Source organism: Poecile atricapillus, chromosome 11 (assembly GCF_030490865.1).
Source record: "Poecile atricapillus isolate bPoeAtr1 chromosome 11, bPoeAtr1.hap1, whole genome shotgun sequence".
Lineage (NCBI taxonomy): Eukaryota > Metazoa > Chordata > Aves > Passeriformes > Paridae > Poecile > Poecile atricapillus.
In genome coordinates, this window is record NC_081259.1 from 17,141,639 (window position 1) to 17,156,092 (window position 14,454).

The window sequence follows — 14,454 nt, forward strand, 5'->3', positions numbered from 1 at the left end:
TTTTTTTCTCCTCTTCTTTTACACGACAAAGATGCAGAGTACCAACAAATGTCACTTGGCTCTCACCACGGGTGCCAAGGACTGGGACAGTCCCTGGCAATCACAAGAAATGTTTGCCTCAAAGGCTCTCCTTGCAAGAGGCTGAGTATGAATACACTCCTTTGAGGTTATAAGCTGGCAAAATTCAGGTGAATTCTCACAAGGAAAGCACAAACCCTCCCATGACTCCCTCGTCAAACACTTCCCATACTTATGAACAAAACAGTACAAGAACATTTTAAGAACACTTTTTTCCTTTGATTTTATTTTATAAATGAAGCAACATTTTTAGCATAGGCATAAAAAATGGATATATTCTACAGTGAGCTGGTGAAAAAATTTCAGACCAAAGTGCTTGGGTTTGTCAGAATGAGAGTAATAGAAAACAGTACTTTTTGTAATTCCTAATAGAAGTTCATAAGGATAATTGTATTTTATTATACCTATGAACAGCAAAAACTATAAAGCAAGCTCAGTTAGTATCTGTGCTGTTTCCTGCCACCTCAGTGGCTGAAAAAGAATGGTTTTGGAGTGTTCAGAAGTACAACATGCATCACATTCTTCTCCAATACTATTCTATTTGCTTCAGAGGTCTGGGAACTGCCTCTCTGAGCACTTTTGGCAATACAGGAACTCATCAGCCATAGCTAGATCCACACCAGTGCTTTAAAACACAGTTGCAGCCTCCCTCAAAGTCAGGCTTGCAGTCTGCACTGAGAGCCAGAGGCACAGCAAAATATTGTGAGCTCACAACATTCCATTCCATTCCATTCCATTCCATTCCATTCCATTCCATTCCATTCCATTCCATTCCATTCCATTCCATTCCATTCCATTCCATTCCATTCCATTCCATTCCATTCCATCCCATCCCATCCCATCCCATTCCTGCTCCTGGCTGGCAGACTTTCATTGCTCTCTTGACAAACAGAAGGTCCTAATGACAACAGTAAGTACAAATAAAGCTGCTTCATCTCCATGCACTTTCATTTTCTCATGTGTAAATTGAACATAATGATTTTTAAAACATAGGTGTGGAGCTGTGCTTAGGTCAGTGGAGAAAGGGCATCATAAATTGAGACAGTTTAGAAACAAATAGCTCTGAACAAGTTTAGGTAATAGACAGACTTTATCAAAGTGTAGGCAGAAGGCCCAATAAATACTTCATGAGTCAAGAAGGCAAAGTGGCTGTTTCTGCACTTAATCCCAATGCAGGTATGAAAAGGATGAGAGGTAAGACCTGTCAAAGACAGAAGCTATTATTAATCCAAATGTTTATTGTCTGCAGTGACACACCAAAGCCCAGATGAAAAACTCTATATATAGCTGTTCTGGCTTCTAAAACAAAGGTGTCAGGGACTGTAGGTGTGCTTAGACACAGGCAGGTGACTGCCCTGCTCAAAATAAAATCATACCATACTGAGCTAAAATACAACATTCTGGTCAATGTATTAAAAACATTCCTGAATAAAGAGTATTTCTCTTGAAAGAAACTGAAAATATTAGCAACATTCCTACAATAACACTACAGAATTTGCATTAATAGTCTTTTCACTTCAGATGTGCACCAGATAACAGCACAGTTCCCAGAGAATAATGAAAACCAATCAAATCCCTGAAATACCCATACAAAAAAACCAAAAAAGTACTTGAAAACTGGGTTTCCTTTTGTTTTCCTTATGCAGGTTTTTCTGGTGTTAAAAAGACATCTTGGATTCATATCAAAGACAACAGAATGCCTTTCAGACACTCTGTGCATCACCTTAATAATACTCAAGATACAGCACAAACAAATACAAACCTGAATGCCCATTCAGTGTGTGCTTTTGCACGTATTTTCAGGTAGATCTTAAATCTCAAAACAGTTCTGAAATATCAATAAGCCAAAAAATTCCAAAAATCTAACTAGTCTGTCCCCAGAGTTAGTAAAAACAACAGAACATGAACAATATATTCCTCTGTCACTTTGCAGAGGGATTTTGAGCAGAGGGCTCATTCTTTGTAGAAAGTGTCTGGGAAGGAATGCCTAACTAAATACAAAATGCATCAATTATAAACATTGGGAGAAACAAAACAGGTGTTCTGCCTAAGTAACATCTCAAAGTTAAACTGCAATGTGCAGGCTGGAAATCAATTCAGTACCTCCTGAATCCAAAGTGGAGATGAGAATAAAACCCCTCAATATACACTATTAGCATTGGTACATTATACAACTGTAGCTTCACAGAGTCCAAGATAAAAAACCAGCAATCCAGCTCAAAGCACTTGATGCTACTGAAAGTTTTCTGTATGTAAGCAAAAAACAGTTGTTCCTTTCCTCTTTCTTCCACTCACTCCTGCTACCTGCATTATACTTCATACTCAAAATGTTTTTCCATCCACTACTATGTGACCGTGGTTCAGGTCCTTCATATGAATTCTGAAGGTCAGAGATGTTGCAAAAAGATTTCTGCTTAAAGAAGGCTATATTGTCAAATAAAACAAAAAGAGCAGAGATTTTACTCCAGTAAAAAAATCTGGACTGTCACTGTTTGAGGCTCTGGAAGGACATTTTTTTCCCTATGTCATTCTCCTCCAAGGCCAAAAACTCCATAATCAGACTTCATTTTCTATGTTTCACTGTCTTCCCTGCCAAAGGAACAGACAGCTTGGGGTAGTCTCATTCATTAGTTATAACAGGATGATTGTACTGCAGCCTCTCCTGGGAACTGTTCTAAGAAAAGCTGATCTAAACACCTGGGATTTAGGTGGGCAGTTTTCCCACTAAGATGGAAACTAAAGTGCAAATTTTCAACAAGGAGCTTTACAGGAGGAAAAAAGTAGTTATGAACCACTTAAAAGGTACACCTGGAGTTTTCAACTGATCTGATACAATACAATCCTAAACTTATTCACATGGACATGTGAATACTGTGTTATAAAAGTATATTTGTTACTCAAATATTTTCTACCAAGTTTGAAATGATACATAACATAGAACATATTTTGTATTTTTAACAGCCAGTTTAGTCCTTCCACATGTACAATGGGAAGCTCTGACATGGTACAAGCCCAGATAGCAAAAATTACTTTAAACAGACAAATAACAATTTATTTTTTTTTTCATGAATAATCAGTCTGGCTGAAACTGCTGGACCTCTGGGATACATGAAGGAGACTGTGTAGTAGCTAAAAAACAAAGACAAGCAAAATACACTAATCCTACAGCTTAAAGCTAATATCATTAGTGAAACCTTCTCTCTGTTTACTACCTGACCTGCAAGCATTCTTGTGACTGCCAGCAAGGATTTGAGAACATAAATAAATTCAGATGTTTATGGAAGAACAGCTCTGAGAGTCATAAAATGCAGAAGACCCAAGGTCACCTTTCAGACAGATAAACAGACAGGCTGATTATGGAATGGCCCTGCTGCATGATCTGAGCAACTCCAATTCCATAGATGTGCTCTGCGAATCAAGAAGTAAACCAGTAATTTAACTTCTGCTTGAAAATTAATCAGATTTAATTCACAAAACAGAGTCTTGATTATATGCCAGATGCTGCAAAACATCCCTCTGCCCTAATGACGAGAGAAGGAATTCAGCTCTTTGCTGGAGGCATTCCTGTCATCATCCAAGATTCCACTGCTATGATGCCATCACATTCTGCTGACAACAGAAATACACCATCCCTCCTCTCCCCCACTATTTTTTACTTTTCTTCAAGATGTCTGCGACCCTGAAAGATTAACTTCATTTTAGTAAAAGCTGGAGCTGAGTACAGACTGTTTAGAGTCTGAGAACTTGGCACCCATGTCAAACTTCTCCTTGTGCCAGTAAACAGATTAAACAAAGGTACAGAACTTTGGAATTTTAAATGAACCTGGAAGTCTCAGCCAGTCTAAACACATAGTGATTCTTCTAATAAACTCAAAACCAGCTCCTGTGGCTTGCCTTGCCACGGCTGGGGGAGGAAAAGGGTTTTCTGCTATATTACCAGCTTTCCACAATAAACAAATAATTTTACCCTCTCTAACAGAAAATACAATAAATAGAGGAAATATATTTAAATTTAAATTTAATTTTTAAATTAAAAACACACAGAAATATTTAAATTAATGGAAACTTCTACTTTTTCCACCGGAGGAAAAGGGAACAATTATTAATTACAATAAAATATACTGCTCTTCACATCAGTACACCCCTACAGTGTGGATCAGAGAAATAAGATATCCTCCAAAGAATGCCTCCATGAGCTTATGTGAGGGAGTGGTGCATCAGGACAAGTACAAAATAAGCTTCATAACAATACTGACGCTTCTAAAACTGATTACAATGCACCAAAATGAAAGCGTGTGGAGGGTGTAATCAGGAGGAAACATCACTACAGAAACATTGCCCAGGCATGCAGGAATGGAAAGCCAAAACTCAGAATTTAAATTGGTGAGTAATGTGAAAAGTCACAAGAAGGGCTGTTACAAGGTACAGTGGCAACAAAAGGGAGAACCAGTGATGTGGGCAACTCACTGACACAGGACATGCAAAGGGCTGATGCCCTCAGTGCCTTCTTCACCTTGATATTTACTGGCAAGGTCCAGCTTCAAAATGCAGAAGAAAGAGGATTCAGAAAGCTAAGGGCCAATCAGGTTCACCTCAGTCCATGGAAATGCTATACAACAAACTCTCCCAGAAATCATTTTGAGTTATAAAATTGTGACTGACACCAGTCAGAATGGCCACCCTTGACTTGGCCCTGGTAAATATAACCCACCTGCCTTCCAAGATGAGTTGACTGGCTCTGAATTGCTGACAGCAGTGGCACATTGCTTACTCTACCTTTAATAATGTCTTTGACAGCTTCTACATAGCCCAGAATCCTTGGAAGGTTCGAACCAGCTGCAATTAGAGGAACAGGTAGATAAAAAAATTGACCGGATAAGTAGTTTTTAAGAATGGTGGTCAGCAACTCTACATCTTGTTAGCAGTCAATTCCAAGTGACATTCTTCAGGAGTTACTTGTAAGAATGAAACTGTTCAGTGATGGTTCTGCTGTCCTGGACAATAGAATGCACCCTCCCAAGCTTCAGGGAGCAAACTTGAGGAAGTGACCAACAAGACAAAAGGCAAGGCAGCCATCCAGATGGACCTCAGCACACTGGAAGAATGGGCTGATACGAGCTAAAAGCTTGACAGGGGTGAAGACAAGTCTTGCACTCTGGGGAGGACAGCCCAATGTCACAGATGGGCTGGATGCCAGCTGGTTCAGCAGGAAAATCCCTGTGGTTCTGGTGGACAGGTCAGCTGCCAGTCAGTTGTGTGCCACAATGGAGATGAAGGCTAACTACACCCGTGGCTGCACTGGCAAGATTATAGCCAGTAGATCTGGCTATAATCTTGGAAAGGAAAGGGATAATTTCCCCCTACTCAGTGCTCCTGAGGCTGCTCCTGAGACAGTGTGCAAGAGAGAGATCCTGAAAAGCAAACTGGCACAAGCCCAAAAGAGGGACTCCCAGACAGTCAGGGACCTGGAACACAGCATGTACAAGAATCCCTGCTGGAACTGTGTTTCTCTAGTCTAGAGAAGATAAAAAATTAATCTACCTGCAGTTTGTTAAAGACTGAAGCAGGTACTACACAGAAAACAGATTCTCCTCAGAGGTACACAGCAGAAGGACAAGAGGCAATGGACATGAGCTGCAGCAAGAAAAACTCTTGCTGGATCAAGAATTTCACAATGTAGGAGACTCAGCCTAAGAAGAGGGACTGAGAATCTGTACAATTTCCATCCCTGGAGTTTTTCAACTCTCAGCTGAACAAAGCCACAAGGCTTCCTACAAGCAGAGAGATGTCCTAGTTGCCCTCCAGTGCTCTTTTCCAACATAAATTATTTTGTTTATTCCATCAGTATAAAACCAGCATGGATGAATTCTCTTCTAACTTCACACTGGTTTTAAGTCAATATAATGCCTGCTTCCAACAGTAAGGGTACTCTGGATTTACATATGCTCTGAACTGCTTCCACAGGAATGAGCTTCTATATGTTGGTAGAAAGGAATGGAGAAAAAATTCCAGAACAACCTGTGGTCCTCATTAGATTAATTTACTCCCAAGGCTGCAGAATGTATCAATTACAAAGTGAGGAAATCAGTTCTGAACAAGTAGAAAATATCAGAATCTCCTCCTTTTGGCTTTACATACAATGTAGGCCCCCTGCAATCAGACACTGAACTTCCTTCTCACGAAACATCTTCTGTGAGGAGTTTTTGAAATTCAGCCCTCACTTCACCACTCAGCATCTGCATAGCAGTGTGATGTTTCCAACTTAAACACTGCTTCCCATTTAAATGGATAACAAGTAGTGCCACAGATTCCCAAAGTTAAATAGAAGACAAAGCCTAACAAATTGCTAGCTCCTGATTCATCAGCTAGAAACTTATCTAAACACCAATAAAGGAACTGCTTCATTAAAATGGATGAGGTGTGACTTGTGTTTGCAGGACAATTACAATGGAACAGCTGGAATGGCTTCTACCCTTAGCTGTTCACCTCACCATTGTGGCAGAGGCTGTGGTCACCTCTGCAGGAGTGGCTGAATGACATGTGCATTCCTGCCTGAGCACTGCTTTACAGCCCAGCTTACTTCTCTAAATTGCAGCCAGCAGCAACCTCTGGGAGAGAAGCAGGTAGGGAGCTGACAGCATTAACCACTGTCCCAGATAAATTCTTAGGAAAAGAGGTCAGAGCCTTCACAAGCACACAAGCAAGCACTCTGCAGAATCACAGTCTCAGTGACAATCTACATAGATAATGTGTGGCTCAAACAGTTCAATAAGATAACCTGTAAATTTGAAGACAGGAGTTTGTTATCACCTTTATTCATCCACATTTATTTGCTGCTCACTGAAAGCATATAGCTAGCAGCTCGCTTCTTGGAAAGAACCCTACTGTGTATCAAAGACCTGCCTATTGAAAAGTAACTATATATCCATACAGATAGATATTTATACACATATAAAGTCTGCATGCAAGATTGCTACATAGATCAATCAGATTGCTATGGGCTCATTGCTTCAGTTTTCTCCCAGAACAACTATTCTGTTTCAATGAGCACATTTAGATACCAGTAGCAGCCTCACCAAGGCAACAGGGAGCTCTCTTGGGGCTGCAAACCTTCCAAAGAACCTCAGAAAGTTCTGGTAGCAAACCTCCTTTAAGCCACACAGCAGCACATCCAGGCAAACCATTCAGCACTGCAGTTGGATTAAATGGCACCAGTGTGCACATGCTCTGATGCAACACTGAACAGACCAAAGCACAGATATTCCTTTAAACTCTCCAGTCATTACACACCAAATCCCCCCCAGGTGACAGCTGGTGAGTAGGCTGTGATGCCAAAGGTAACCCAACAATTTCCCAATGGGATCGAGTTACTTTTCATTTTTATCTAGTCATCATCTCAAATACAGACAAACACTGGCAGAAACTATAAAATCCATGCAAATTTACAAGCAACTCCTGGAAATTGTTCAGCAGCCCTGACCCACTTCAGTTTTATTTTAATTTTGTCTTTCATTATTTGAGCCCTGAGAAATTGTCAGTCAAAACCTGCTAGAATAGACATAAAAAATGACATTTAAAAAAAAAAAATCTGGCAAGAGCTTGAATTTCCAAGGATCATCTTTTACATGCTTACCTGCTGGCTCTATGCCTTCACCCTGGGTGTCCTCCAAATGAGGCAGCAAATCCCTGCATACAGTCTGTGCATCTGTAAAGGTTCTAAAAGCAAATAGAAGTATTATCCAGGAGCACTAGTAGGATCTACTACAATCAACTTACAAATATGCAATATAGATATCAAAAGGTAAACGAAAACACAGATTTCCAGCACTTTTAAAATTCAAGCAGGTGGAATTAGAAAACTCAGAGCTATCAAATACATTTTGACTGTGTTGCAAACTCCACTACAACCTAGTTAAATGGAAATGCCTTCACCCTAAGGATGACCCTCTTTATTTCATGCTTTTGGTTTCAACACCATGGAATATACCAGATGAAGACACTAACTTTGAACCTCAGAAAGTGTGAGGTATGAAGTATTTAGAATTAATTACCAGTCTTAACCCTGATCATACTGACACTGCTAATATCACATCTTGTAAATTGTCACTGTTGATACTTGTTGAAGCTCTGAAGTAAGGGGTTTTTTTTATGCCAGGAAGAGAAGGCAATTTAGTTACTAATAATACTAATAACACTAATAATACTAATACTTAGAAGAAGAAAGAATACTACTACTACTACTAATAATAATTTCACCAACACAACAAATTATCATTAACACATGGATGAAATTAACTTTTCCTAAAAGTAAACAGACCAAGTTTAAAGCACAAAGTCCAACCCAAAAAGTCTGTAATGTGACAGACTGCTAAGAATTCCATGAGCAAAATATCTAAACAATAAGCATTTAGAAATTACTGAATATAGCAATGCACTGCAGATTATTCATGAATAGCAGCATAAAGATTTTTTAATTTAACTAATTTCATTTCATAGAACAAGGGGGCTAGAATTTGCTTCATTCCTTCTCCATAGGTACAACAGAATAGTCCTGAGTGAAGCTCGGGAAGTCCTTCCCCTCCACAGTGTAATAAATTAACTCAAAATGTAGAAAAGGAAAGTTGAAACAATGCTCTTCACAGCTTTCAAATAAATAACCTCAAAAGCAGTTTTTACACAGTGGTGACATGGAGCAAACAGCAGGACCAAACACTACACCAGGCACTATTTCCCATTTTATATTAACAAACACTTGTAAAATATTTAAATATGTGGGACACTCCTAGAATTTATTATTATTTATCACAATGAAACTGAACTGTAAAAAAGCCTTAGCCAAGGTGTATCCCCTTTAAAAGAATTCAGCAGACTATGTAACTCTTCACCCATCAGAAGTGACAACCACAGATCTTTTCCTGCCCAGTCCCTCCCAACAAGTCCCCTTGGAGCAGGGCACAGGTCACAAAAGCAGCTAAAGGAAAACAAGGAGTCATCACTAATCTTGCCCGTGATGCTATTTCCTCTCTTGTTAATGGCATAATGGCACAAAACATGAAAGGGCTTGTCTGATAAGCAGAATGGTCACTGGCTTGGTGAAGGCAGATGCTGATGAGAAACTGAGTCATTTAAATAAAGGGATTATCCTGCATTTTGAAAGGTAAGCCTGTGTTTGATATGCGGAAGAAATGGTGACTCAATGAAGTGGGATTGTAAAGACCGAATGGCAGACCAGGAAGACTTATTTGGAAATAAAACCAAAACTAAACATCTGAAATAACTTTAAAACATATGTTTGTCTGCCATCTCAAAGCACTTGATATAATTCTTGATTATTTTCCTATTTTAAAGAAAAAACATATTTGATGTTTAGCAATCCAGTGCAACCTTTTCCTTTAAATATCTTGTGAATATTACAGCTTTTTATTATTTTACAAAACAAATAAACTGAAGTCTTGGTCCAAAGATAACTGAATGTCACTTTTGATGAAAACAAAGAGCAGAAAAGCCTCCTGAATAAAACAACTCTGATTAGTAATGTATCAGAAAAGCCTCACTTGAAGATACTAAAAACTTTAATAAACATAATTACTTTTCTCAGATTAATATCTCTTTAGTTTGCTTTATTCTTATCTGTTATGAGATATTGGTTCATTTTACATTATATTCTCTTTATAGATAAACAGCCAACCAACATCTGAACTTCTGGACTTCCTCTGGTAATGCTTCAATGTGCAAAAGTTCTTTAGAGGATCCCTAATATGTTCAGGATCTTCCTGAGTGTTAAAATTAGTAACACTCCATGCAAGGTTGTTCTTACCTGTCCCCATGAACCAGGCAGCTCATTTGAGAGTGACTTTTTTGCCCTGAAAGTACAAGAAATTTTCTCTTCCAACAACTTCTGTGTATATCCAGACCATTGCTTCTGAGAGAAAGAATGTGGCTTTGATAACTCTACTTTAACCTTTTATTAGGAGTTATTCCTTTAAAAATTAAGTAAATGTCCAAGAATAGTTATGGTATTGGGAATTGCTCAATACTGAACTGAGCAGAATTTGGTGAGGCTGCCTGATCAAGAGCTTACTGAGCATAAATTACAGCAAGAAGAAAAGGCTCTGCAGAACCACGGCGTAGTGCCAAGATGCCCCAGCAGAACCAAAATGCTTTGGAGATCTGGACATTGGCTCTTAAATTTTTTAGTAAGACTGAGGTTCTGCATAAATTATTCAGTGTTATTACTGCAGGGCCAGCATCTTCTAAAATCCAGCTATCAGTTTAAAGCTGGACTTTTTACATCGGATTTCTGCAAGTTTACAATTCCAAAGGCAATATGCAAAACCCTCTACAAATCACACAGAGCGAGAATTTAACAATAGAGGTCACTTGAACAAGTCAATTAGGATAAACTGAGATAATGTTCTGAAACATTGACCAGTTAGAACCAAAACATATTTCTGTACAACTCCATTAGCATGAGTGATTTTTAAATGACAGTATTTCCTGATGCAATTTGGGTTTGAATTTCAAGGTACCACTAGAGCAAACATGAGCTCATGTGCTGCCTGAATTCAACACCCTGCTCTCACCTGAGCAGAAAGCACAGCTTAGGCTGGCCGGCTTATCCAGAGGTCTGGGGCAAAGCCCAACACTGCCCAAGCCACTCCCAGCTCCCACCACTCCCCTGTGCACCTTGGATGCTATTCCACACTGAAGCTGTTCTCACACACCAGGCCAACCTGAAAAGCAAGAATCTCAACCTTCTCTATATTGGATTAACAAAGAGAGAGCTTCCTCTCCCTCTGTGTTTTCCTGACTGTAACAGCTCTAATGAGATTTATTTTTGTGACCCAGCGGAAGCAATGTGTGTGTGAGGTAAAATAATGACTGATGTAACTGACAGCCCTTCCTGGCTGGGCAAGAGTCACCAGAGAAGAAGCATCCAATCTGGATTTGGTGGCATAGCAATCACTGGTTTTATGTGAGTGTATTTGATAGCAACCACTGAATACAGTATCACTTTTATTGTAACTACAGAAACTAAATACCACAGCTAAATCTCTCCACTTCTATCATTACAAAATGACAGTGTTCTTTTGCTAATTGCACACTAGAAAAACTGTTTGTTCTGTTACCATAACGATGCTTAGTGATTAATGGCACTACTTACTGTGCTACTAATTTCCATATTTTTTGTTGTTGTTTTAAGGGACTTTGGAATTAGCCTTTTCCTTCCACAGGCTCTATTTCCTGTTCTGGGAATTAGAATTTCTGCTTACACCTCATGCTCTAGGCCAAACACAGTCAGATATTTGCTGTCCTCTAAATTGTTTCCTCATAGTAAAATCTGGTGAACATACAAACAATAAAACTGAAGAGAATCTACTAAGTCAGTCTTTAATATGTTAATAAACTATTTTCTTCTTTGGAAAAAACATTTTACAGAAATTCTAACTTGAATAAGCCTTACAGGATACACTGAGTGTCCTATATAATTAAGTTGCAGCTTTTCTCTCAAATTTAAAACTATGAAATTTATGTTCTAGGATACATTTTTGCCTTGTTTCTGCAGAGTGATTTCTACCATCACAAACTGCACCACAAGAATATGAACACTGTTATGCAGCCATCATATTACAATGAAATTTAAGGGGAACCTAGTCATTAAACAAATTATGTAAGGGAGCAAATAAAAAGACATCTCATTCCTTTGATATCCCTATTCCTTATCCTATTCCCATTGTTCTACTCCTGTAATCTTGTCAATGTTAAGTTTTTACCAGTCAGCTCTCTACAGGGATTTTTTTATTTCAATTTTAAAAAATCAACCTTTCTATAGAGAGGGTGGCTTTCGCTAAAGTTGCAAAATAAGCAGTTTAACAAATATTACATACATAAATTGTTAATACATTATTCAGAACAAGGTATTCCTTTAGACTTCAGACCACACATTCACCCAGAACCATATTCTGAGCTTCCAGACGTGTGCTGTCAGATTCACAATGAAGATAACATCTCCTCCTCCCTTTCTTGGTATTTCTGTTGCAGAGACTTCTCCATTACACAGCTTCTCCACTCCCACCCTACTTCTGGGTACTGTTGTACCATGTGTGAGATCACCATACAGCAAAATACTTTTATTAATTAATTATTTTTATTCTGGTTTAATGGATGAGACATATTCACTGTTGAAGACACTGCATTCAAAACATCCATTATCAGATAAGCTGAGGCTGTGATGTGATGCCTAAATTTATAAGAACAGTATGTTCAAGGTGCAAAGCTCTGGATGTGGTCAACCATGTTACTGCAGTTCAGGTCCACTTCCAAAGCTTTTATTATAAAACTTGCATGGTTTTTTTGCATTATTGCATTATTTTCTGCTTTTGTCCTTTTGAAATCAATTATCCTGCAGACTGTCTGCCACAGAGAACACAGCCAATAAGGAGGGAATGCACAGTTACACATCTGCGGAGTGCACACAATTTCTCTGCCCCTTCATTAATTTTTTCCAAAAAGCGATCCCATTCAGCTTCTCCTGGGAGTGCTCTCACAGACTCAGTGGCTCTCAGGAAGGCCCACTGCTGTTCTGTGCTCACTGTGATGATCCAAACCAGTGCAGCTCCTTCTTCTGCCTCGCTGCTCCTCCAATCGTAACACCTACAAACTCACCCACTACCAGAGGCTGCATTCATACGGCAGAGGGCACGTTACTTCTTACAACACAGTCCCCACCTTTCAATTAAACTCCTTTCTCTGCTTGCCTTGCCCAAAGAAATATTTTGTAAGACACACATGTTTATCTTAGAGAGCAATGTGTGCAGATCCCCATTTGCACAAGTACTTTTTTCTTAAACACTTCTTTGTTGAATTTGCTTTCCTAACTATGAAATATTAATCCTATTTAATACACACAAAAAAATAGTCCAAAGTGGAAAATATACATTTTTCCAAGACAGAACTTCTTCATAAATTTTGTTTTTATGTTTCACTGCTTGCTTCTTGTGAGGACAATTTAATTAATTCCTTCTCTAAACTCCTACAGCTTGGTGGTTTGATTATTTAAGGAATCCATTATAAAGTGGATGATAAAACATCCTTCTTCCAATCAAGTGTCCATCTTTTGCTGTTTCAATCTTGGTGACAAGTGTCCTAAATATTGATCTGAGAAATTCCCCCCTCCAAGCTTTTGTTACATGTTGTCCAGGCCAACCCACCTATATACATTACACCAGGCTAACTCTCCATTAGAGCTGCTTTGGTGACTGAAAACACTACAGCTGCACATTCTTAAAAACTTTTCATTGGGTGTTAGACATTTTCAACAGCTCATTGGGGCATTTGAATTCAAGATGGAATCATTAAGTATTCATCTGACAACTCTTCTGGCAGCAAAAAGCAGTGGCTTAAATTACCTATGGGTAACCTCTGAAAACTGTAATGATTCTGGCTTTTTGCCTAGAGACTTCAGAAACTAAATATCTTCATCTGGATCCCATTCATGAGAAATCCTTGCCCAAATCCCCATATATCCTACAAGAGCCAAATCCAGTATTTTAAAACAGAACTCTGGGGACAGATTGTAGGAATGAGCACAAGACAATAAATTTAGAATCACAGATCTGACCTAGAGTTCTAGATAAAGACAATAAAGTCACCACAGCTTTGACAGCTCAGCAGCTAAAGAGAAACCGGTGACTGGCAAAGAAATAGCCAAGCAAATACTGTATCTCCAGCCCCCGAGGTGCTGTCAACTGTTACCTAAGATGCACTGAAGATGTTTACTCATTTTTTTATTACATAAAAGAAAAAAAAAAAACAAACAACCCACAGTAATGACACACCACATTAGTTCTTTAAACCCTCATTTTCTATAATGTAATATTATTCCTGTAATGTGTAGAGAGTCACAGGAGGTCCCCATGGACACTGTTGTCTATTATGAGCAGTTATCTTATTTACTAATTACTCCTCTATTCAAATGAGGGCAACATTATAATACATTCCTTATTAATTCTATTTAAAAGTTCCCCTTTGCCCTTGAAGAACATGGGAGATTTTGCTGTTAATTGGTTTCCATGCCCTCATGAGAATTAAAAACAGGGCCATAGATCAGCCCAGATATGTTCCTACTCTTGCAAAAAGGCTCAGCCAATTTTACAATCACTTTGATTTTCATAGTGCACAAGAAACCACTCTTTGTCAAATTACTCACACAACTTCTTCTCTCACAAAGATACATTTAAAAGCTAAACAAATGCTTAATAAAAAACAAAGTACTAGTGATAAAGTTAGCAGCTAAGATCTATTTTACCATATAACACAGCACACCCCTTCTAGTAAAACCTATCTCTTTACTTGCACAAAACTGAACTGAAGCAT

At 38.6% G+C, this 14,454-nt stretch overlaps 1 protein-coding gene across 1 annotated transcript in view; it reads right to left on the reverse strand.

Annotated features, from left to right (window-relative positions):
* ACSBG1 (acyl-CoA synthetase bubblegum family member 1) overlaps window positions 1–14,454 on the reverse strand; it is a 36,027-nt gene that overhangs the window by 19,601 nt on the left and 1,972 nt on the right. Inside the window, exon 2 of the mRNA XM_058846704.1 lies at window positions 7,712–7,794. Within this exon, the coding sequence (XP_058702687.1) occupies window positions 7,712–7,794 (83 nt within the window). The remainder of the gene's footprint in view (window positions 1–7,711; window positions 7,795–14,454) is intronic.